The sequence below is a fragment of the Meriones unguiculatus genome, chromosome 20, assembly GCF_030254825.1.
Source record: "Meriones unguiculatus strain TT.TT164.6M chromosome 20, Bangor_MerUng_6.1, whole genome shotgun sequence".
NCBI classification, from domain to species: domain Eukaryota; kingdom Metazoa; phylum Chordata; class Mammalia; order Rodentia; family Muridae; genus Meriones; species Meriones unguiculatus.
In genome coordinates this window covers 24,682,667-24,708,258 of record NC_083367.1, presented here as the reverse complement: position 1 = coordinate 24,708,258, position 25,592 = coordinate 24,682,667, and the positions used below count along the sequence as shown (strand labels likewise).

At 42.4% G+C, this 25,592-nt stretch overlaps 1 protein-coding gene across 1 annotated transcript in view; it reads right to left on the bottom strand.

Annotated features, from left to right (window-relative positions):
- Positions 1–24,865, bottom strand: part of Moxd1 (monooxygenase DBH like 1) — a 77,667-nt gene extending 52,802 nt beyond the window's left edge. Inside the window, exons 1-2 of the mRNA XM_021653709.2 lie at positions 24,551–24,865; positions 3,223–3,369 (exon numbers count right to left, since the gene is read on the bottom strand). Coding sequence (XP_021509384.2) covers positions 3,223–3,369; positions 24,551–24,814 — 411 coding nt within the window. The 5' untranslated portion in view covers positions 24,815–24,865. The remainder of the gene's footprint in view (positions 1–3,222; positions 3,370–24,550) is intronic.
- Between the last annotated feature and the right edge of the window lie 727 nt (positions 24,866–25,592).

Genomic DNA, 25,592 nt, shown 5'->3' with positions numbered 1-25,592 from the left:
CCTAAAGATTCCACCAGGAAATTCTTACACTTGTTAACACGTGGGGCAAAATGGTAGGTTACAAAATTCAGATATAAAAATCAGTAGTTTTTCCATACATGAAGAATAAAGTTGTGAGAAGGAAATTAGGAAAGAGTACTTGCAATGCCTTCAAATATATAAAACACCTAGGTGTAAAACCAAGCAAGAAGGTGGAAGACCTCTACAATCAAAACTTTAAGACACTGAAGGAAAACATTGAGGATGTCCTGGAAGACAGGAAGACTTTCCATACACACGGATTGGCAGAATTGATATTCAGCAGATATGTAGGTCAACAGAGTACAGTAGAGGACTTAGAAATAAATCCACAAAGCTACTGATACCTACTTTTTTCAGTGATGTCCTCAAAGCACACATTGCAAAAGAGGCAACACCCTTAACAAACAGTCTGGAGAAGCTGAATATCCACAGGAAGAAAAAGGAAATTAATATTTCACCCTGAACAAAAAAAAAAAAAAATTGATCTAGAATGGATCACATAAAGGCCTAACGTAAGACCTAAAACTTTGAAATAGCTAGGGGGAAACACAAATAAAACACTTTAAGATGCTTGGGTAAATGCTGTTTTAAAATAGAACTGGAAATCACTTCAAGAATTGAAAAACAGGATGACATGAAATCAGGCATTACCTGTTCATCAAAAGAAACACCCACCAGGGTAAAGAGGAAGGCTGACTACACAATGGGAAAAGTCTTACTCAATGAACGGTAAATAGAAAGGGGACTAGGGTCTCTGGTACATAAAGAATTACAAATATTAATTACCGAGATGCCAAATCCGCTGAACAACAAATGGGCTATTGGACAGAATAGTCTATACTCAGAATGAATACAACTGGCAAGGAAACACTTGAAACAGATGTTTTAAATTCCTTGCCATTAGAGAATTTCAAATGAAACTGAGATCTTTGGGGATTTCCTTTTGTGCCACCTTGGCTAGAGAATCCATTACATGTGATCCAGCTCTGGCAACGGAAGGAGGTTTTACTTATTGGCATGTCTATTGGAGCTTTTTCTCCTCCATTTGTTGGCTCCATTTACATTCCTCTCATATAGGTATATATTTTAGAAGCTCCTACAGTAGTACATTTTCATATGCCTCTTCATGCTAATTGTTCCTCCCCGAATTCCTTCAACTAGCCCTCTCTTCTTTCCCTTCTAGTCTTGGGATTCCATTTGTCTGCAGTCAGAATAGTTATCACTAAGAAAACAAATGACAGCAAATGCCGGTGACTGTGTGAGAACACTGAGAACTTAATTCACTGCTGATGACAGTGTAAACCTGTAGCCACTGTGAAAGTCAGCATGGTGTTTTCTCAAAAAGTGAAAAACAGAATCGCATAGCCCAGCTACTCCACTCCTGGGCATATCCCAGAGGACTCTATGTCCCACTGAGGAGGCATTTTTCTATACATGCTCATTTCTGGTCTATTCAAAATAACTGGAAATGGAATCAGCTTAGATGTCATCAGCTGATAAACTGATAATGAAGATGTAGCTCATAAATACAATGTAATATTAGATAGCTGTTGATAAAATAAGGTTGTGATATTTTTAGGTAAATTGATGGGACTGAAGACTCGCCATGTTAAACAAAATAATCCAGACTCAGAAAGCATCTATATGTTTTCTTTAGTAAGTGAAGCTAGAGTTTAAATTATATGCGTGTGTGTGTGTTTATAGGCCATGAAACTAGAATGGGTAACATGGTAGAGCTGGAAGAGATCATCAAGATAATGGAAAGACAGTAACAAAACAGAAAAAAAAAAAACTATCAAAAGAAAGACAGTAGCCAGAAAGAGGCACAGAAGGGGGCAGTGGAGGAAGGAAACGGGTACCAGCAAAGTAGAATGACATACTTGTGTGAAAATGCTATAATAAAATCCACTAAGTTGTGTGTGAACTTAAAAATAGTTTTAAAATTTTAAAAAAAGTTTTTAAACATAAATTACCCTAAGACTGTTTTTTTCACAATAGCTTTTCCTCCAGGCACTTGCTCAATCAAGGATTTACAGAAAGTGCAAATACAGAAGAAGGCAGTCCTGTGTCTGGGCTTGTTGATTTTACAGCTCACATCTGTACTCACTGTATGCATCCTGGGAATTTCCAAGGGGAAGCAAGTGAAACTGGCTTAGACTGCCTGTGACTGAGCCACAGAGAGAGAGACTGCCTGAGGGACTGAGGGATGGGGAAGGTTTGAAGGAGTATGGAAAAATGACTGAATCCTTCCACAGATAGAAGTGTTTTGCCAGCTCCTAGAAATGAGAACTCTGGGAATAAGTAATAAAGAAAAGACTACTTGTTTTAAGTGTTCCTTTTGTTCTGATGTTCATAAGTCTGATGATATAGAAGTATTCCAACTGAATTATAGTTGTGCTGTGTGCTTCGTGAAAAGTGAGGCCAGTCTGCTCATGTGTGTTCCTCTTCCTCCTTGACTCCTCAGGCTGAAGGGTAATCCGAATTATCTCACATTTTTTACATTCTCATTTTTGAAGCTTTAGTGGATTGAAAATTAAGAAAGAAAGAAAGAAAGAAAGAAAGAAAGAAAGAAAGAAAGAAAAAATAGAGAGAGAAAGAAAGAGAGAGAGAAAGAAAGAAAGAAAATTCTATTGGCCTGTCAAAATGAAACGGCACAAGCAATCCATGCAAAGTGCCACAGGAGTGCATCGCCTCTAATTTGCATATTCATGACGATGACTGTGTGAAACCTGAAAATAAGAAACCTCATAGAACGAGCCAATAGGTAATTATAATCTGCCTACTATTCATCCGGAGTTTAGAAACCTACAAAGCCAGATTGGTTAGCAATCAGGTGAACTGCACTCTCATATTCAGCCTCGTGGTTCTTCTGTATAACCATCAAACCTTTATTATCTAGTTTCAAATTTTTATGGGGAAAAAGCCGACATGTATTTATTTTTCTTAAATCAACAGACTCAAAAGACATCTTCAAAATGTTACATCTGCATAAAAAAATGCCTTGAGTGAAATTTACGGTTTTAAAACTGTGGGAGTTTGTATGATTTGTAAAGAGTTCAAAACATCCCTGAGGAAACATTCCTGAGGACTGTGTGACTTTGCCGGCGCAGCCTGTTTGCCAGGAGCTCCTCCTTCGAGGCTACCAGATCCTCACAGGTGTAAACACACCTCACCAGGAGTCTTCCCTCTCACGCTTCTTACCGTGACAGTCTTGTCGTGGTCATCACACGTGTGCAGTTCTCTGGTAAACTCGATCACCGTGTGGGTGCTGTTTTCCATGGCGTATTCTAGGTGGTAATCCTGCTGGGTGTCTTTTTCCAATTCTTTATTTGCATTCGTGAAATAGTCCTGTGGAAAACAGGAAAAAAAAAAAAAGAGAGATCAGGATAAATATATATTGTTAAGTATGCAAAAAACTTAAGAGAATTTAGGGGACTTTTCCAAGCCCATTCTCGGTTTGTTTATCTGAAGCCATGTTATGAATCCTGGGACTTCCCTATGGACTTGATTATTACAAATCAAGAGTTGGTTATCTAGGAAACTGGTTTACATTTAAACAACTGGCCCTTTCATGGAAAGGCAGTAAAGATCCATGCTACCCAAAGAGCATCAGAAATGAATGACTATTTGAAATCACTGTGTGGGCGTGTTTTTGTTTGTTTGTTTGTTTGTTTGTTTTCTAGTGTACAAATGGAAAGGCGAAGGCCAGCACCATGTAATGGCTTATCCCCACAAGACAGTGTCAGCAGCAAAGCCAGAAGCAGCCTCGAGAGCATCTTTCTCTTATCTTAAACCTCCTGAGGCATCCCGCCACTCATAATGTGAAACACAGCCCTGAGGGGTCGCCAGTAACTTCAAAACAAACTTTGATGGCACATCTTTTTTACAATGAAACGCAAAATATGCAGAGAAAAAATGCTAAATTACTATATATTGGCCAACTGAGAAAAAAAATACGGTTTTGTGAACCATTTCTGAGAGGCAGACAATAGCAGGGAAGGGAGCATGAAATTCAGGCAAGATCATGGGAATCCAAACCCCAGCTGTCCCAGTCAATGGCTTTGTAGGATATTAGAAGACCTTTTGTTTGAACACTAGCAAAAATAGGGATAGCATGTATTTCCGTTGTAGATTTTTTAAATAATATATAGTGTACAACACTAAAAAGGATCAAAATAAAGGTTTTTATTATTTACAAAATACAGTTTTCTATATAAGTTAATTATGTTTTAAATATCTAATGTATTTTGTTTTTGAAAAAGCCCGCTGTGTTAGAGTATACATACCAAAATATAACTATAATTACTATAACTAACATCAATTATATCTGAAGAATTGGTTGCTGTGCTAGGCTAGAAATACAACACAAGAAAAGCCTTCAAGTATGCAAGAGAGCAACACTTGAGAGACATTTAGCAATTTTATTCTTAGTACACTTTAACATGATTACCAAATGCATAGAAATTTGACATGCAAAGCCTCGGTACTTTTAAAAATACAAGAGAGCCTCAGAATATGGACAGCGCAGAGTGTAAGCGGACGTCCCTCACCCTGAAAACAACTGCATCTACGTGCACATTACACCTCTGGCACTGCTGCAGCGTGATTCATGTCTTCACTCATTCTCCACTAGGTCAAATTGATGAGATGCAACCATTTTCCCATTTGCAAACAACACTGAAGCAGTATGCACAGGATAGTCCACTTGGAAATGGTAACAGCAGCACTCAGATGCTGTCAGCCAGAGCTGACCGTCCCTGTCCTTCCTCTTCACTGTAGTGACCACTGCTGGAATGTGATGGGTTTGTTTATTTTATTCTCCCTGCCTGTACAGACTCATTCCATTAGTTTTCACATAAAATATTCCCTATGTGTGCTAAGCATGAGGGCTGACCATTTATCCTGAGAACTAGGCTATAAATGGGAAAGCAGATTAAAGGGCATTTCCTGTGATGATGCCTGTGTGCCTGCTGGTTCTGATCGCGTGTATGTGAATCCGTTGGTGATATCCCAGTTTCCACGGGGAGGAGGGGGTTGGGATCAGTTGTGCCTTTTTACTCAGCTCATGATTTGTTACATTCTTCATACCACTAATTTTCCAAACAAAATGAATACAACACGAATCACAAACAGCTCAAAGAGTAGAATAATTATCCTGATCGCGCAAACGTTTCCCAAACCCATAGTTGCATAAAATATCCATCTTGCCTGCCAAGTTTCTGTTCACTGTATTCCTGCTCACCAGCACGAATTCCTACTGTCTACTTTCCTCTAGCTTCTCGGAGGACTGAGCTATGAGAAAGCAGATGTCTCACTCAACTGCTACTCTAGATCTCTTGATTCAGTCATAACTAAATCAACAATAGCTATTTAAGTGTGCATGTAGGTATGATGGATTTTATGGTGCCACATGCTAGGCAGACACTCTGCTCTGGAGGTTAGGTCTCCAGTCCTCTTTTCTTCTCTTTTCTTTCCTTTCCTTTTCTTTTCTTTTCTTTTCTTTTCTTTTCTTTTCTTTTCTTTTCTTTCTTCTCTTCTCTTCTCTCCTCTTTTACTTTATTATTTTATTTTCTTTTTCTCTTGCAACAGAGTTTTGCTAAGTTGCTAAAGCTAGCTTTGAATTGATTCTGTAGCCTAGGATGATGCTGAATCTGAATTTGTAATCTTCCTGCCTCAGCTTTCCAATTAGCTACAAATATAGGTCTGTGCAGCCCTTAATGGTTGGAAAAGTCTAGAGTGGACTTTTCTATGGCGGCATTCATCTGTGGGGCCCGCAGGAAGAAGGATGAAACAGGAGGATTCTTTAGGTGGTTCAGGACCTGAGTAACACTGTCCTAAAGAAACTCGTAATCTCAATATAAGTGAACCAAAATTTGGCTGAATGTTATTAAAAATTAAGTTGATCTGTAAAATAATGTAACCACATGATGATTCTCCCCCTACCCCATTTTACCATTTTTAGGCTTATTTGGAGATATCTTTATATCTCAGCTATCCCAGTGGTGTTATTGTTATATATTTAGTTCAGATCAATGATTGAAGACCTATATGCCTCCAGGCTTCCCAGCAAGTGCACGTTTGCAAGAGGTCAATTTTTTCCCACCCTTGCCCTCTGTGTCTTCATTTACTTAGTGAGAATTTCAGCTGTGATTCTTAAGGGCGCTTTTCCTATCTTATCTCTATTCTAGAAAATACCAACTCTAGTAAATCATAAAATGTACTACATCTAAAAGAAACGCATAAGGCAGGTGGGATAAGGACACGGATGTAAATAAAATATGGGGGAAAGGTCACATCAGAGTGTGAAGACATTCAAATTTTATGACATCATGCACTTCTTAGTGAAAAAAAAATGAAATACTTTAGGCAAAAAATAAAAAGACATGAGCCAATAAAAGTCATTCAGGGGAACACAGACAATCAAAGTGATCTCATAGGTGAAATACCTTCTACAAAGGCAATTCTAGGCCAGAATGGGTTCACTTGAAATTTTTTTTCAGAAATTTTAAGAAAAAGTTAATCCCAATCCCTTCTAACCTTTTCTAGAAAAGAAAAGGACACTTTTTAATCAGACTTTTAAATCTCTAGCATGATACCAATGTGAAAGACATTGTAAAAACTGCAAATTAATATCTCTCTGAGAACTAGGTGCTATTTTCTTAAAATTACAGAAATAAATAGAAAATCATGGCTGCAATGTAAAAATAGTATATCATGGATACGTAGACTTGAGTCAACGATAGAAAAGCAGTCATCTAAATTTCTGAAAGATGTCTAACCAAGAAAATTTGTATTTCAACAAATGCCTTCTGGCTACTAGAAGAGATTATGCACAGCCAGACCTTTCAATAATCATGCAGTAGATGAATAGTACTTTCAACTCTCAACCTTAAAAAGGGCACCAGGGAAGGGTCCACAGACATCTTTATAGTTAATGATGAAGGGCTGAATTATCCTCCTGCCCAAGGTGGAGAATAAGTCTTGGAAGAAAGGCAAAGAAACACACTCTCTCTCTCTCTCTCTCTCTCTCTCTCTCTCTCTCTCTCTCTCTCTCTCTCTCTCAATATTGACAGTCCCACTGTTAGAGGACCAGTCTATCTCCCATTGTTCTCTGGCCCTATTGAGTCCTCCCCTACTCCCAAGGAATGGCTTCAGATTGCCATCTGTCGTCAGTTGCCAAAGCCCATCTGACTGACAAGGCTCGCTGCCACTTCAAATGCAGTGAATCCAACCTTGTATTTCCAGCCCAACCTGTGCATATGTTTTCCAGATAGTCTTTAATGATTCACTCGGCTAGTCTAACTCAAAGCTCTCATCTTGTTTAACTTTTCCCCTGTGACTCCTCTCTGAACAGATAGCTCCTGCTCCTACCTTGTTCTATCTCATCTCAACAACTCATTTCAGACTCCAGCAACTAAACAGCTCTGTCAAGGTTTTCTTGGAGATGTCATTGCATTTCCCTCAGTATGTTGTTGCATTTTATTCAATGGCATGCACTATAATGCACTAAATCTAGACTGCAGGTTCTTTGTTCCCTAACACTTAGCCTTGCATGGCTTCCCACGGTTGCTATGATTATTATTAATATATTGTTTGTGTGTATTGCTTCCTTCAAATGTTTAGCTTTTCCTCAGCATTCTGCTTGTTGATCCCCTTCCATCTTTCCTTTCTCTCACTGTAACTGAGATTCTCTCTCTCCACTCTTTCACCCATGGAAGTCCTTTCTTTCCTTCAAAACTCATGATGCCATTTCCTGGTTACAGTCTTTACCAGCCACCCATCCCGGCAGGAAGTAGTCACTGCTGTTCTGAATCTGCCTCCACTTGCATTCCTGTGTAACAAGTGACACTTTCTAGAAATTACTAAACCATCTTGAGCCGGAGGCCACTGCCAAGAAATGGACAACTAATCCTCTTAATCTAATTATATAGTTCCATATTTAAAATGGTCAATTATACTGCAGACGGAACCACCCAAAGATGATCTAATAGATTGTGTTAATACATGCTCTCCATACACCGTTAAGATGTGGTGTGGAAGATCCTGGAACGGATTGGGGTCTGCATGAGCCATCGCGGAGCCCAGCTTTCTGTGACACCCTGAAATGCTGCCATGATCTTTTAGACTTTACATAAAAGTGTCCTGAGAGACTGAACTCATGAATTAGAGGGGGGAAAGGAGAGGGTCATAAAGTGACCACTTTGCACAATGAGGACATTTTAAGTAAGAAATGGAAAGATGCATCTGGTGTCTGCGGGACACAAGGAAGTGTGTGGACAGTGCCACGCACAGCCTGTGTGTCAGGGCTGCACGGGGAAAGGGGCACACTGGAAAACCTTCAAGTGCAATTAAGGGAGGGAATGGGAAAAAGGACAAAAACATCTCAAGTTCACACCCTTCAAACATTCTCTGGAGGAAAAAACAAATGGAAAAAGAAGAAAACAAAGATCAGCACTAAGAGCTAGATTCATTAAGCCTTTTAAAAAAGGTTTAATGAGTTTGTTTCCTATCGTTTAAGAATGGACAAATTGTTGTTCAGGAGCCTAATCAAAGAGTATTGTTTTTTTGTTTGTTTGTTTTGTTTTGTTTTTGTCCTCTGGGGGGAAGAAAATGACACTGAAATGCTAAAACATTAACCAATTGAGAATTCAAATATTGATAAAATGACTTAGACATTGATATTGACAAAATGATACTGTATAATACTTAAATTTCTGGGTTCATTTTTGCTGAATCTTGTTCCTACCTTAAAAATTGAGCCAAATGCTGCCCTGGCCACTCACTGATCTACATAGCAAACAGAACCACACATCTGCACTGGACAAGCAAGAAGTCATGACTCAGCCACCTTCCTGTGGGGCAAGGGAGTCTGGGACTTAAAATAAGATAGAAATGTGGCTCATGGTGCTTAGGCACGGCAGAGACTGGAGCCAGGCATTTTAAAATCTTAACTGTAGCATCTATGCAGTAAATGCATTCATTATAAATGTCCAACAAAATGGTGATAGATAAAAGTCCAGTTAAGGCTAATGAGGAGTGAGTGCTGGAGACGTGGCTCAGTCAGTCCTTACCTGCATGTAAGCGTGAGGACCTGAGTTGGGATCCCCAGCGCCCGTGAAGACAGCCAGATGTGGCAGTGTCCAAATATAACTGCCCACCACACCACCACCACAGTGAGATAAGCAGACCCCTGAAGGCTGTGGGCCAGCTGGGCCCGATCAGTAGCCTTCACACTTACATTCAGCGAGAGACTCTGAAAAGCAGTAACAGGAGAAGGTGGAGAGAAATCAAGACAAGACACGTGACACCAGCTTCTGACCTCTACAAGAACCCATACACACACACACACACACACACACACACACGTATACACACATACTCACACCACTCTCACACATACACACACTCACACACATACTTTTCTTTGTTAAAATTGGATCTTATGACAGGGGGAGCTATCTAGGATAGAGGAAAGCCCAACTTCACAGAAACTGTAAGAGTTTAGGAATAAAATCTTCTTCCTTTATGTAAGTCTCCATTGGTTCTATCACCGACACTCAGCCCAGCTTCCATGTGGACTGTCTTTGTTTTTATTGTGGACTATTTTATTGATCATATTCTGACCTTGATTATTTCCCTAATAAAATATCACCCAGTACCTTCAAAGGTGAGTTAATAAGCCCCAACAATGAAGATATTTCTTAGCCGTGTCCCAGAAAGCATGCCTGCTGACGCATGTTCTCACAAGATATTTTTCTCCCTGGAATGCTTTACACTTGGAAAAAAAATCAACATGAAGTATGTAACAGGTTTTTAAATGCTGTGTGACAACAGTAAAGTAAGTCATCCCTACCAGCAGTCGGCAGGGAGTTGATGGTCACTATTTCACGTCACCATGAGCACTGCCTGCCACTTCTGAACGTACCAAAAAGCCAGCTTTGCTAATTGGCAGTCTCTTGCCCAGCAGCATGCTCACACAGATGCTCAGCTGCTTCTTGCTCCGTCTCCTTCTATCTCCTCCTCTCTGAAATGAAATCTCCGCTACAGAACAGAGCTTTGACGGGTGCTGTGAGGAAGCAAAGCGTCTGGTGGGTGTAACAGAAGATCTGAATAGACTTTGGGTTGTAAGCACAGCTGCACGCAGATTCTGAGGAAAATGTTTCCATCTTTCATCACATCCCTCGACAGGTGCCTGCAGCTCCCCTTCTGTTTCTTGTGCTCAAAAGCCTGCCGAGCCGCACATTTCTGTCTATGAGGTTAACTTCAGTGTTAGAGTCGTTTCATGATATTGACAGTATTATAAATATTGTTGAGTTAAAGCAGCATCCTTGATCCTAAGCAGTCAGGAGGCCGTAGAAAGCTGTATTGGAAGACTATACAAACCAAACCTTGACATTTCAACAACTTTCAAAAGGAATTTCATCACTTAGAAATCAAAATGGAGTTTCAAAGTAGAAGTTGACTGCCCTCAGGGAACGATGTCAGACCAACTGCTGTCTTGGTCTCCTAAGGGTCATTAAATAGCCATGTGAATTACAAAGTATGCACTCATGCTTCGCTAAGGGGCCACCCAAGGTTGAGTTTTTCTGTCAGTGCTACACTCGGACACACACGAGGTCAGTAACACCTGTCCATCTCGCTTCGGCATCCATGTAAGGTAATCTACAGAATGATGAGACATATACAATAAAGTTAATTGTTTAAGCCTGCATTCCTAACCACATGCTTTGGCAGAAAAAAAAATCTCAGTTTTAAATATTATTTTACTTCCTTCCTAATCCATCTTCTAAGTGAAAAAAAAAAAATGGATGACTTCCCTTAAGAGCCCAGGTCCATTTTATCCAAGAAATAATAATGATCTTTAGAGAAACACATTTATTCTGTCTTTCTCTCCTTCCCTTTTCTCCCCCATTCTTCCCTCCTTGCTTCCTTTCATGCAAGTCTGTGTGTGTGTGCATTTATGAATAAAGTATTTACAGATTACAATGCATACTGTGAGGAGAATGGAGAGGAGTATGCAAACGAATGGTGGCCAAGAGATGCGGAAATCTCTCAGTAATCCCACTGGCTTTAGTTCAGTGGAAGAGAACTGAGTAGATTTTAGATGCTGTAGGAAAGACAACAGAACCTGAAGACATGGTTAGATGATGGATAAAGGAAAGAGAAGAAGGAAAGATTGCTCCTAATTTTCAGCTGGAGCCAACAAAAACTCTCACTCACTGAGACAGGGAAGGCCAGCAGGAAGACAGGTGGGAAAATGAATGGCACTCAGTTTGAGCAGTATATCTGAATATTGTGGTGGACAGGGCAGGAGGCAGAAAATGTTTCAATAAGGGTCAAAGCAATGAGCCCGTGGAAGCAGGCCTCGGAGACTAAACAAATTCCTGTTGGCCTTTGCTCTTGAGGCCCTCCAAATACTGCTTTTCAGAGACAAATATTCTTCTGTTTTGTTTTGTTTTTTTCAGATTTAAAACTGAACACATCCACTATACATATTGACGTTTCTGAACGGCCTAGAGATGAGATGCCGTCATGACACTGGAACAGCTCCGTACATAACTATCATGCATACATAAGACACAAGGAAAAATGTCCTTTTAAAAGCAGCATGGCGCTTTCTACTACTCATTTCTTGGATTATCTGAGAGCCCGTGTGTGGAGCGAAGAGACGTCGGCATCAGGCTGTAGCTGGAAGCTAGTTCCGAGGCAAACCTAATCCAGCTGGCATCAAGCACGCTTTCTCCCCAAAGCTTTGCTCTCACACGTGTTTGCGCATGCCTGAGGGTGGGGCCCACGTGCTTCGCTGCCCTCCCTCGGGTGCCATCCGCTCCCGAAGCTCTCCGGTGAGACTCGGTTGGCTGCCACAGCCCTCCAGCCACCGCCTCCACAGCCTTCTTGTTTGGTTCCGGAGATCCAAACTCCAGTCGTTGCCAAATCCATCTGTGTCTCCATCTTCTCGGAAACAGCTCTCAGGGAGAACCACACAGCGCCGACCACGTGGGGCACAAAGTTCAGCATCTCACAACCTCGCTATTAAATCCTTTGATATGAACAGCTCAGATCACTAGCGAACACGACCTCCACAACAGGGAACTGGAAGGCACCTCCAAAATTAACTAGGCCAAAACCACATGAACCCAACTGAGCACAATTTTTACAAAGTTCATATATAGTTAGTTTTTTTTTTCCCACTAAATTGTTGTTTACTTGTATTTGTAACAAATTTTTAGCCTTTAGTTTCCTTGCATTGTTTTAGTGTCCCCATCTGTAACCTAAGGCAGACACTTTGAAATCGTGTTTGGGTATGGATATTAAATATTCATAATTATAACTAATTCAAGATTTTAATCTATTTTCTAGAAGGATAGAATGAGAAACTCTGCTAACTGCTTTACTGTCTCATTCAGATACCATTTGCTTAAGACCCTAATCTGCAAGAGCAATGCATCAAGTGAAAAAGAAAACGCAGTTGCATCCTATAAATTCTATCTGCGGAAATAAGCTGGCCTCTGGTTACTAATGGTTTCAACAATCGCCATCCAACTGCTCGAAGTTTGTACTGACTTCTTCACAATTTACTTCTTAAGCCCCCTATCTGTATATTTAGTGAAAGCCTTTTCAAAAGCTGGGGTACTTGTCTCCCTGTGGTCTTCTTACTGTTCCCAAATTCACTACTGACTCACTATAATCACATCTCTCATTTATAGTTTTGCGTGGTAGCACACTCCTCAGAGAGCTTTACTGCCTATGTTGTTCAATCCTCACAAAGCCCGTGAGCTAAAGAACATGATCTTTCCCTTCTGCACAAGAGGAAACTGACACTTAGGGAGGGTTTAGGGTTTGCCAGGGGCCACACAAGAAATAAGCAGCAAGCGTTGCTGTAGGCCCATACCCAGTCTAGAAGACTCCCCAATCTTATCTGCACCAGTTACTCAGCCATCTTTCTTGAGATGCTGCCAAGCACGTGGAATTGTTCCTGGTACCTCAGGGAGGTTTGGCAACACTGACACAGTCATCAACCTACAATGTTCCATGCATGCCCTAATAAGATACTAATTATCCACCACTCCTATACCTCTTCTCCCTCGCCCTCTGCAAGGATAGCTTGGGGGCATTTTCACAGCTTATTAGCAATCTCCCAGAATGGAGGAGGGAGGAAAAGGGTATCTATTATGTAATGAACAATGCTAGAGAATATTTTCAGATATAAAAGAAAGCATTGCTGTTAACACTGATGAAAAGTTTTCCAATTAGAACCCCTCTCTTGGTGAAATTATAGACTGGGGATATCCTGGGACCTTCAGTTAATTACGAAAGAAATAAGGTAGCCTGTGGCAACACATATCTGATACATTTTACACTGTGTAGGCTAGATATTCCTGTTGCTTAGAAATACAGCAAGTAGTACAAGCCAAAATAAGGTGTGTAGTTATATAAAGAGGGCTATGGGGGGAGGGGAGGAAGACTCCTTGCTATGCATGCTTTAAAACACACTTATACTCAAAGGGTAAAAACGGGTGCTCTTGTTGTAGCTAAAGAATTTGGTGAGATGCTTAGAACTGTATACAAATTCACTAAATACAACTCAGACGTGTTCCCATGCTAAGAACAACCAGCCTTGCTTCCATTTTAAAACACAGTTGTTGAACAGCCAAGCAGGTATTAGCCCATCAAATGGTGATGGTGAAATGGCTTTATATGAACTTTTCTGCCTGGATCCTTCTAAGCTAACTGCAGGCTGAGTGCCATACTTTCTACCAGAGCCACAGACAACCAGTAACTAGCAGACCTGCCTTCCTACCTCAGAAATCTGAACTATGGCTCCATGGTATCCACGTATGATCTACCTAAGTAAGGGGTGGATAGAGGAAGGTATTGAGATGTGGGGAATTATGGTGGGGGTGTCTTTGTGAGTATGTGCACATGTGACTGGAGGCCAGAGGGAGGCCTCAATTGTCATTACTCAGGGGTAACTACTTCATTTCTGAGACAAGATCTCATGCTGAGAGCCCGTGCTCATGGATGAGGCTAAGCTGGTTGGCCAGCAAATGTTGAGGATCATCCTATGTCTCCAGAGCAGGGATTATGAGTTGACACAATGCCTGGCCTTTTCACATGGATTCCAAGGAACAGACTCAAGTCCTCATGCTAGGAAAGCAAATACTTTCCTGATGACTCCCAGGCACTGTGAACATATTTATTTTTATATAGGATCAAATCACTTAATTTTTGATGTGGAACTAGGTTATATCCTTCCCAGTTCTCAATTGTCTGACATCTTATCCCAGCTCTATAGTCAACCATAACGTGAATCCCTCTCTGTTCTAGGCCATCATGGCACCCAGCGTCTGCAGCATGGAGATAGGAAGTTTGAAAGGAGGCTATCAAACTCTGAATTCCTAAAGGACAATGATTAAATATACAAACCACCAACATCTCACCTGCAGAAGCAGTAGAAAGACCTCATAACTCTTAGGCTCATTGGGTGAGGAAATAAGACCTTCTTAGTAAAGCGTTTATTTATACAGCAGTCAAATTGATGATCCCAGGAGTACAGCCAATAAAGTTGTGCTTTTTGTAACCTTTTTACTGGGGAGGAGGAGGGGTGCATGTGTATACAGGACATGTGTATGTCGGAAGGCAATTTTTAAGAGTTCTTTCCATCATGTGGTTCCAGATCTTGAACTCAGGTCATCGGGCGGGACAGCACAATTGTGTAGAGATCCAGGCACCCTGGAATTACTTTTGGAGCAGCCTTTGTTCATATGCTTGTTTTATGTTGTGTGCTGTCCTTCAAACAGGTGTTTTTACTATAGACTTTAACAAGTTAAAAAAAAAAAAGATACAAATTTGAAGCTGGGTGTGGTAGCCCAAGCCTTTAATCCCAGCACTTGAAAGGCAGAGGCAGGCAGATCTCTGTGAGTTCAAAGCCAGCCTGGTCTACATAATGAATTCCAGCACAGTCAGGGATACATAGAGAGACTCTGTCTAAAAATAAAACAAAACAAACAGAAAAATTCTGGGTGAGAAAGAAATTAAGCTTTATGTGTTACTTTCTTTAGTCATGTTACAACATATTCTGTGATTTATTTCTCCCAGGGGTGGAACAAAGCACAAACACACACACACACACACACACACACACACAGAGAGAGAGAGAGAGAGAGAGAGAGAGAGAGAGAGAGAGAGAGAAAGAGACAGAAGAGGAGAGAGAGGTACATTTTGAAGAAGCTTTCTTAAATTATATTTTTCCTACCTGAAGGTTCTTTCTATTTGAAAGTTCTTTAGTTATGATTGATTTTTATTATGCATAGCATTGTGAGTCATCTGTGTGCACAGTTTTTTTATTATTGTTGTTTTTACTACACACGGATTGAACACTTCCAGAAAAACATTAGTGTGTAATGGATTCGTCTCTTTGGTGAGTAACTTGAACAGCACCCTTTTACAAACTACAAATCAATCAACCGCCATTCATTTTCTTTGAAGTGGACTCTGGCTTCTCTTTCCAAGATTCCCAAATTCTGCCTTTGGTAGCCCAAAGCCTTGAACTCTGTTTGTCAATTCAGGTGCGTTGTTTCCTTGGCTGTGAGGCCGGCTCGTTTCCCTAGGCTAATTATGAAACCTTCTATTCTTGCCAAGAGAAGCACATAGCTTACAACTGAGGACCATCATCTTGTATTTGAACAGAGGGACATGTGCCCTTGTTTAGTAATGCCCAGAGCAAGATTACTGGAAAGGTCCCTTCCTCATCTGGTAGTTGGGGGGCATCGTCCCGAAATTTATAAACATCTCTTAATGAAGCTGCAGCTGAGCGGTGTCAGGCTCGCACGCTCTCAGTTTGCTTTGCCAATGTTGCTTTGTTGCAGTTGGCTGGGGCGAGCTTAGAAAGAAGCACATCGTTAGCCACAAAGAATGCTGACTGTTCTCTGTGATTTCGGATCACTCGCAGGAACTTCCTCAGCAAGGGGCCCGGCAGCAATTACCCAGATGCTCAAGACACTGCTCTGCACAGAAAGGCTTCAGTTTCTGAATGGGCCAACAAGCAAGGCTATCACAAACGATGACATATGTGTCGGGCTCCATTCACGGGCGATGTCTACCCCCGTAGGAAGGGTGAATCCATTTTTGTGCAAATCAAGAGCACATCCGACAATGATGCTCTCTTCTCTCACTCACACAAGCTGGGCATTCATCAACGGGATTACTTGCCTCGAATGGGCACTCACAGTTGCTAAATGGTTCGGATGGGGGTGGGGTTGTTGTGTCAAAGGGGCAGAGAAGAAGGGAAGGACAGGAATCCATCAGGGAAATGAGAGTTGGGCTGATTCAGTGAGACAAACTACTGTGGTTCTGAGAAGCCAGCTGGAAAGGACAGAATGTTTCCCACCCAGCCCGGCTACTGCTGTGAAAGACAGAATGGAAAGTGACCTGCCCACCGCCCCGAGAAGCCTCGGGGTCTAGATGTTGTTCGTTCACATGACTGTTCTGGAAAGGTAGCTCATTATGTGTTCCAGGCTAGGTTCAACTGTGGGATCCTCCTGCATCAACAGGTGTATGCCACTATGCTGAGCCCCAGGTATATTTTTAATAGTTAATTAAGCTGGTTGCCTTGCTCACCCATACATACACACACACACACATACTTACTTACATACATACATACATACATACATACGTATATACATATATATGTGTTTCTTAGTTATGGAAGTTCACTTTGCCCATTTTGTGCCTTTCTGACCCTCTGGGGAGGTAATATCATTTGTAACCGAGCAGCTACAATCAGAATGGGAGGAAAAGCGGGAGGGATTGCTATGAAAGGAATGGGAAATCTACAGGATGTATGTCTAACTACTTATGTCTCTGCTAGCCCTTGGATGCATGAATGAAGGCTGTTTCTTTCTCCTGCCACCAGCTGCCTGAGCTAAGGGTTCGCCTCTAGGCTTTCTGGATTTGGCATAATAAATTCAAATGTAACTTTAAAAGTTGTTTTATATTGTTCTGCTGTATTGGTGACTCTGGAAACAGGTTATTGCTCATCCTCTCTTAGACCCATGCATGTTTTCAAGGTCCAGGGTCAAAAACAGGATATGGTTAAATCTCATAATCAGGATTCATAGTTAAAAGCTTGTGCTTAGAAAATATTAAACCATGTGACCTGATTCCAAAGATACTTTTAAGTTGGCATATATTAGTAAGAAGACATGCAATTGTTTACAAAGTTAGAACTGGGTTATTATGCTGTTTCTCACTCTCAAAAGGTTAAAAATCACTGCCTTAGAAATATGTTTAGTCTTGTGTTTGCTAATATTACTAATCTATAATATGGCGTTAGATTTCTATGAACTATATATTTTGTATAAACTAAATCATACAGGAAACTGTTATGTTCTATAGTAGTACAGCATAAAAGGTCAAAAAGTTCCCAGTCTCTTTAAGGACTATGTTGAGATCTTTAAGGCTCCAACTTAACAAGGATGAAATTTAAAGTCCTTGTGTTTAACAATAGTCAGTCATCTTATAAATGATCCAATCCTTTAACGTGTCCAGAAATACATTTGTAGTTATGCTAAGAACTAGTGTGACTGATTACAGGATTAAGCTTTATTTAGGCTCCTGTACATGTTTTCAAAATTAAACAAAAAAAGTAACTAGAAACAAGCAAAGCTGATCCATTTAGATCTACTTGAGATAGACGTGGTCCCCCCTCAACACTTATCTGCAGATTATGGCATAATAACAGATCATAACATTCTGTTTAATGTTTGCAAGGTATAGCTTAGAGGAGATACCTAAAGATAGACAAAGATTGCTGAACTCAAGTATGAGCCTTCAAGCCTGCTGAATATGGCTTTTTTTTTTTTCAAGGTGGACGAGTTTTTTCTTTTTTTTTTTTTTTATTTTTTTTTATCAGTTACATTTTATTAACTCTGTATCCCAGCCGTGTCCCGATCCCTCATTCCCTCCCAGTCCCTCCCTCCCTCCCTCCCTCATCTCCACCGTGCCCCTTTCCAAATCCACTGATGGGGGGGACCTCCTCCCCATTCATCTGATCCTGTTTTATCAGGTATCTTCAGGACTGGCTGCAAAGCCCTCCTCTGTGGCCTAACAGGACTGCTCCTCCCTTCGGGGGTGGGGAGGTCAAAGAGCCTGCCATTGAGTTCCTGTTAGAAATAGTCCCTGTTCCCCTCACTTTGGGGAATTGGTTACTGAGCTACCACAGGCTACATCTGAGTGGAGGTTCTAGGTTATATCCATACATGGTCCTTGGTTGAATGTCAGTCTCAGAAAAGACCCTGTGCCCAGATATATTTGGTCCTTGTGGAGCTCCTATCCTTTCCCCATCAGACTAACTCTCCTTCTTTCTTATGATTCCCTGTACTCTGCCAAAGGTTTGGTCATGAATCTTTGCTTTGAAAACACTGCTAGTTAGAGTCTTTCAGGTGCGCTCAGTAGACTCCTGTCATACGTTCAATGCACATCCCATCTGTCTTTCTAAACGAGGATTGATCATCTTACCCCATGTCCGCTCAATTGATTATCTTTTTTAGGTGTATAGATTTCATTATGTTTATCATATCTTATAGGTCTATATAAGTGAGTATATCCCATGTTTGTCTTTCTCCTTCTGGGATATTTCACTCAGAATGATCTTTTCTAGATCCCACCATTTGCCTGCAAATTTCATGATTTCCTCCTTTTTGATTGCTGAGTAGTATTCCATTGTATAAAAATACCACAATTTCTGTACCCATTCCACCGTTGATGGACATCTGGGTTGTTTCCAGGTTCTGGCTATTACAAATAGAGCTGCTATAAACATGGTTGAGCAAGTGTCCTTTTTGTGTACTTGAACAAACTTTGGGTATATGTGTATGCTTGTTATGACAGACAGAAACTCCTAATCCTATCAGTAACTCCCAAGGCCTCCGAGGAGACAAGGGCAGGACAGGTGACTTCACCCCTGGATTGTGGTATGCCAACAACTAGGCAGACTGCCTGATGCCTTGCCTGCCGCTAGGGCCAGGCCTGAACCGTGGACAAACTGGACACATGGAGAGTTATTGTCTCATGTTGCTGAAAAGATGGTGAAGTTGGTCTCTCCCGTGGTCTTCCTCCCAGAAAAAGCCTCTCATCTTCTGTGCCTGGTGGCCAGACTGCCTCTGACCATATAACCATGGAGACTCCAGGAACTGGGACAACTGTCTAGGTAGTGGACTATGGACTGACTAGTGTCTGTCATTTTGACTGATACATAGATTCATTTAGGTTACAATTTATCCTTCTCAGGTCCCTGATCACATTGGCTAAGCTAATCGTAGCTTGACAGTTAGAGAACAGGAAATTAGTTCCTCATCCCAAGATAACCCACCATGTTAGTTTACTAGTCAGTTCATTAGCTAGTTAAAACTACTAAGTACTAGATCTCTTATTTAAAAGGCAAACAGGTTTGCCTTGCTCACAGACCTCAAGTTAAAGGCTAAACAGGATTCAGATATATACTCAGTCTTCCTGGAGATGCTGCCGCTAGATCTAGACACAGTCTTCGTTGGTACCAGACTCAAAAACAGGTCTTAGATGTAACTTTTTAGTATTCCTTTAGCTAAGGGACAGTGACTGCTACCACAGTGTCACCTGTGTCTCATGGAAAATAACTGGATAGGAAGAAAGATATAAAGCTTACATAAGGCCCAAAGACACAGAAGCCTAAGTTATGATGTCCCAAGAAAGTATTTTAGGGTCTAAGAAGGTGTTTTAAGGTTAACAAATACAAATGAAAACCTACATGGTTATAAGACAGCGATTCGCCCAAAAAGAATGGAAAATGCTGCAGATTTCTTCCTGTTGCTATGGTACTGTGGTATTTATTAAGAATGTTCAGAGCTTTGACGTTAATCACTGGAGTTCTGATTTATTAATCTAACTCTGGAAAACAACAACAACAACAACAAAAAGAAACCATTCCACTATATGATACACTTTCATGATTCCAAGTTCAAAATTTTAAAATTCCTTTGGTTTTTCTTTTAAATATAGACTGAAATGCTTCTTGTGGTGCTAGATTTATATATCTCCAGTCTTGGGGGTAAAGGGAAAAAGCCCCTCCTTCATAATGTATAGTCATACTGAAAATCAAGATCAAGTGAGTCTTGCCCTTTCTATCCTACAGAGGGCTTCTTTCTATCTTCCCTCATCTCACCTTAAAGAATGTTCATGCTGTTAACACAAAATAATTTCCCAAGCCTCTGCTCTGCTATGACACAAAGATGTGTGTCGGCTGCCTTTTCCTGCAGTGTGCATTTCAACAATGGTGATGCTAACGTGTTCAAAACTTATCTTCTTTGTAAACTTAAAAAAAAAAGGATTCTGATAAGCTACAGGAAATCCACCCAAATCCACCTCTCAGGTCAGATGGACTTTAGATCAGTACTGCCAATCAATAAGTTTCCCATCTACTGCCTATTTCAGAGGGTGAGATTTCTCCCCCTCTCCCTAGTTTTGGGACTCCCCTCTCCCAACTAACAAAATCATGGGTCTAAAAGTTTCAAATGTACTCCTAAAAGAGAATTTTCTCTCTGCCCTCCTTAATTTTGTCTTCTGCCCATATCTATGTTCCAGGATTCTGTCAAGTCCAGGTGTTTCCCACATCCAGGTCAGCGACAAAGCAGCTACCCACAGGTGCTCCGATCTAGCCTCACAGATTGTGTTAGCTTGACCTGCATTTTCCTTCCTAGCTGAAGATGTCCTCACAGATCCTGAACAGCAGTAAAACAGGAGGTTTTCCTAGGACTTCGCCAGCTCTCCCCCATTCTCTTAGGGTCCCCAAAGATGCAAGCACCCTCAAGTCAGCAGGAAGCAGCCTTTTTGAACACAAAGTCTGCATTCCCACCTCATTACCGCTTCCTAAGTTTGCAATTTTTTAATTAAACAAAAAAAGGGGGGGGGAGGAATTTAGTATATAGGCAGTCCTACTAGCTTCATGAAGGCCTAGCAACCTCTGATGCAATCAGCTGATGCCACCGATGCCAGGTGTGTGCTGGATAAGATGGAACTGGGAGAGCATGGGATCTGTGCTCTCTTATTCCTTCTCTTTCTGTTTCTGTCTTGAACATCCTCATCCCCTCCACCTACCCCGCCTTTCCCACAATAAACCTCCTCTATACCAAATATGATGGGGTGGCATATTATTAAAACAAGTGTGGTAGAATTAATTCTACAAAAATGGCCACACTACTACATCCCATTATCAAGATAGGCTCTCTTTTGACTCTAAGATCCTATGGCAACAGCAGAAGTACACCAATGGCTGGCTCCAAGGCAAGGTCAAAAAGTCATAAAAGGCTACATTGAGTTTCTACCTTGGCCTCTAGGGGTGCTTGGCCTGAGACCAGCCACTATGCCATGAGGAAGCTAAGCAGCCGCATGGAGAGGCCACAGTCACACCACGGAACTGGCTGAGTGAGGCCCCAGCCCATCGTCAACCTCAATCCCAGACAGACGTGAAGGTGAGTAAGCCCTCAGAGCCTTCCAGCCGCCCACCTTAGAGTTGACACAGACAGCGTGGAGAATGGCAGTAGGTCCCACCAAGCCCTGCCCAAATTACATACTTTTGAACAAAATAACGGTGATTGTTTGTTTGGGGGTAGTTTTTTATTTTTTTTTTACATGCAAGTCAATAGCTCAAATAATGGCCAAGACACCCCCCCCCATATTGAAATCATTTCCTGGCACAGAATTAACACTCTGAACAGAAATTGGCCTTCCCTTTCTCCCTTCCATGGATTTTCATAATTTGTGTTGATAATTTATTCAACTTAGTTTTTTTTTTCCTTCTTGGTCCAAGATTACATCATCTGGAAGATATATTCCAGTTGAAAGTGCTCATGTATGCATGCTTTGTCCACAGTGCTGTGTGCAAACTTAATTGGATAACACGTGTGTGTGTGTGTGTGTGCGCGCGCGCGCGCGCGCGCACACACACACACACACACACACTGAATTTCCGTCTTCTCTCTAAGAACAAGACAGACAAGCAAAATGTCTGGCAACACTGGATCTGAACTCCCCAGAAAAAGTAACTCAACAGAAAACTCTTGTCTTTCTTGCCTATTCTCCTCAAGCCCGCACTACACTGAGACCGCCCTCTTGCTGTCTCCAAGCATTTTGGTTTGAGGCATCTATTCAAAAATTCTCTGCCTGGTTGGCTGGGAATTACTCTTAGTCATGCAGGAGTCGACTCATTCCCAATGAAGACATTATAGATAATTTTTAAAAATAAAAGTCAGAAGGTTAAGAAATTGAAAATTCAAGTCTAAAATTAAGTTGGGAAGACTGAAACGTAAGGGAAAAGCCACAGCGTGGATGACTGTGGTGCCAACATGGCTTACATCACATAGCCTGGTGCTGCTGTGCCGCTATTTGTACGAGCTATGCTTATACTGATGCCCTGGGCAACCAGAGATTTTTGTCATCGCTCCATGCAAAGTCAGTTCTCACTGGGAGCAGAACTGCATACAACCCAAAGTCTAGTCGTAAAATCACATATACTTCGTTAAAGAAGACTGCTTTGGTTTGGGTATAGTTACTTAAGGCATAATGTCATACCACTGTGTGAAAAAAAAATCCAGATAAGTATTTAGGGAGAGGAGCTTATTTTAAGTATTAGAAAAATGAAATCTCTCACCGGGGATTACTGGCTATAATCAAAATGTTTCTTTTTATTAAAACTGTTAATCTTTTACCTTATTAAGGAGGTTTTAAAGAGGCTCTCTTTCCATCTAATCTGTGCCCTGAAGTCAGCAGAATCTCTAAAGAAGTGAAGTGCTAAAAGATATCAGCCAAATAAGAAACTGAGTAGGTCTTATATATGCAAACAAGGAATGCATTTCTGGAGCAACAGGAAGTACAAAAATGCTATTTCTTGTTCGCTACATAGAGTGATCGTTTTTAATGTATCTCACAGTAGTATGTGCCCTCTGCTTTAAGAAAATTTCAGAGTTTCAAAATCAATCTGAAGAACACTTAATTCTTACATAATCTCAGGAATAACCTCCCACAAGATGGAAATAGTATGTGGTTTAGCAAGATGTTTGTGATGGACCCATTATGGCAAGTTGGATCAGGATTTTTTCCCCTCTGACTTTCATTTGATATCTAATTGTGTGGGCTTTTCTAGAAATGCTGCTCTTTTGGCAAAAGTAGTTAACTTTTAACGCGTGCCCTATTGCTGTAACCACAGCAAGATGCCTCATGCCCACTTCTATATGCTGTGCAAAGGTCATGATACTCTCCAAAAACAGCTTGAGAAAAGCAACTCGGTTGCAACAGTTATTAAAGTAAGGTAGCATCCCACCTCAGATCAAGGGAGAGTAAGACAGTTGGCTGGTGAGGCCTGTGCCTGAGGTCAAATCCTCAGCCAACAAATTTCATTGCGGAGATGATGTAGCCCCTTAAAACTTACACGTGGGGGAAGTCAGCAGAGTGGGCCTCAACGGGCCTTTTCCTCTCAGAGTTGCACAGTACTTACATGGAGAGGAAATGATGAATCTGGGAGAAACGAGCACGTAAGAAGAGTGGCTTGGAAATCTGAATTGCTGTCAGTTTACTCTTAGCCAAGTATTTCCGGGTCAGAACTGAAGCTAAAATGGAATGACACCTCAATCGGGATGCTCTGAACATCTAAGAAGTCAGGAGAAATTACCGAGACATTCACGCTGCCCAGGGGGAGACAATCTCGAAAAGCAGGTTTGCATGAGGCTTCTACAAAGGGCAGTGTTCTCCGACGGAAGCTGGCCCCTAAGAAAGTGCGTCTATCCGCTGTGGCCCAGATGTTGTTCAATATCAAATAAATATCCCAGAAGCCGAACCACGGAATCATTCCGGCCGCTTCCCTACACAGAAAGACGCCTGTATCAGACAGCATCGACCACCGCTCCCTGGAACAAACGGGGCAGCATGGGCAGTGAGAGAAGAAGCGAGCTTTGTTGCCCTTCAAAATGAAAAAAAAAAAAAAAAAATCCCTGCATAGAGGGTTCGTTAAACCTGGCTTCCTCGACAGCTGTCAGTAACAGAGCGTCTTCTAAAGCAACTCTTCGGGGCCTTCCGTTCATCCCCTGTATGATACAGGAAAGGTTAACCTGCTCCGGTGTTCACCAAACCAACCACTAGAGACTGCCTGCTATCCCCAGCCCTAGACACCCAAGTGCACCCAGCCCTTCCACGCAGGTTGGGTCTCCAGAGCGAGATAGTTTGTTAAGCGGCGCACAGGATGAAAGAGCTTCCCGAGAAGAAAAACGTCCCTGGGTGAAGACTGCCAATGACTTAGGCGGGGACCCCAGGATGGACTCCGGGGACCCTGGGGCGAAAGGTGGCAGCGAAGGCAACAGGAACTCTGCTGAGCAGAGGGAGGCTGTGTCAGCCTCGCCCTTGCGTGGACTCCGCTGCCTACCCGCTCCAGCACCGCGCTCCCGGGGTGAGCCCCGGGCTATCCCGGCGCAAGGAGCTCCCCGAAGGGACGGGAGCTTACCTGGAGGTAGGGCCGCCCGTGAGCCACGCCGCCCACCACGATGTCTGCGGCGGCCATGGTCCCCGTGGGCGAGAAGCCGAAGCCCACGTAGCCTGTGGTGCGCACCTCCAGGCGGAAGGCCAGCCGCCCACCCTGCCGGCCCCAGCGCAGCCAGTACTTGCCCTCGGGGTCGAGGACCGTGCCGTGCGGGAACCCGCCGCCCGGGCTCCCCGCAGCCGTCGCGGAGAGCAGCGCCCACAGCACCAGCAGCGGCCAGCCGCACATCCTCCCGTCCCGCCGCACCTGGGCTGCCGCCACTTGGGGGCGAAGACCCGCACCGCGGCCGGGAGCCCAGCTTGGGACCGCCCCCGGGGCTGGCCTGGTCCTCCCGCTGTCCCCGCCCCCGCGGGCGCCGGGTTGGGGAGACTCCCCAGCCTCTTCCCAGGCATCCACCTGCTGCTGCCACCCTGCACCCTATCTTGTCCCTGAAGTCTGGCTTAAGAAGGCAGGAACGCGAGGAACCTCCCGGAAGAAACAGAGGAAATGGGACCTGGCCAGATGGATGGTAGGAAGAAGAAGAAGAGAGAGAGAAAAGGAATTGAAGTTAAGACTGGGAAGGAAAGAATCGAAGGGCTTCCCACTCGGAACCAAAGGAAGGAAGAGACAGCTGGGAGACTCTGTCTGTGGAAAGAAAGCGAAAGCACCCCACCTCCAGATGGTGACCGCACATCCCTGGCTTTCCTCAGCCAGGGCACCTAAGGATGCCTGCTCCTCAAGGAGGGCACAACTCACCCCCACCCCCATCGCCCTTCCTTCAGTCTTTCCTCTTGAGGTGATGGGTGTGTGTGTGTGTGTGTGTGTGCAAATCTTGGTACTTCTGCTGATTTAGGAGCTTTTCTTTGGGATTTGATTTCATTTAGTTTGGTTGTGAAGGGGATCAGATCAAGGTCAACTTTCCTTCCAAACCCGGTGGTTTAAGTTCTGGCCATGAGTCTGTTAATCAGAAGTCTTGTTTGCTTTGCCTTTGAACACACCACTCATGTCCTCCAGATGCTCAGTACTC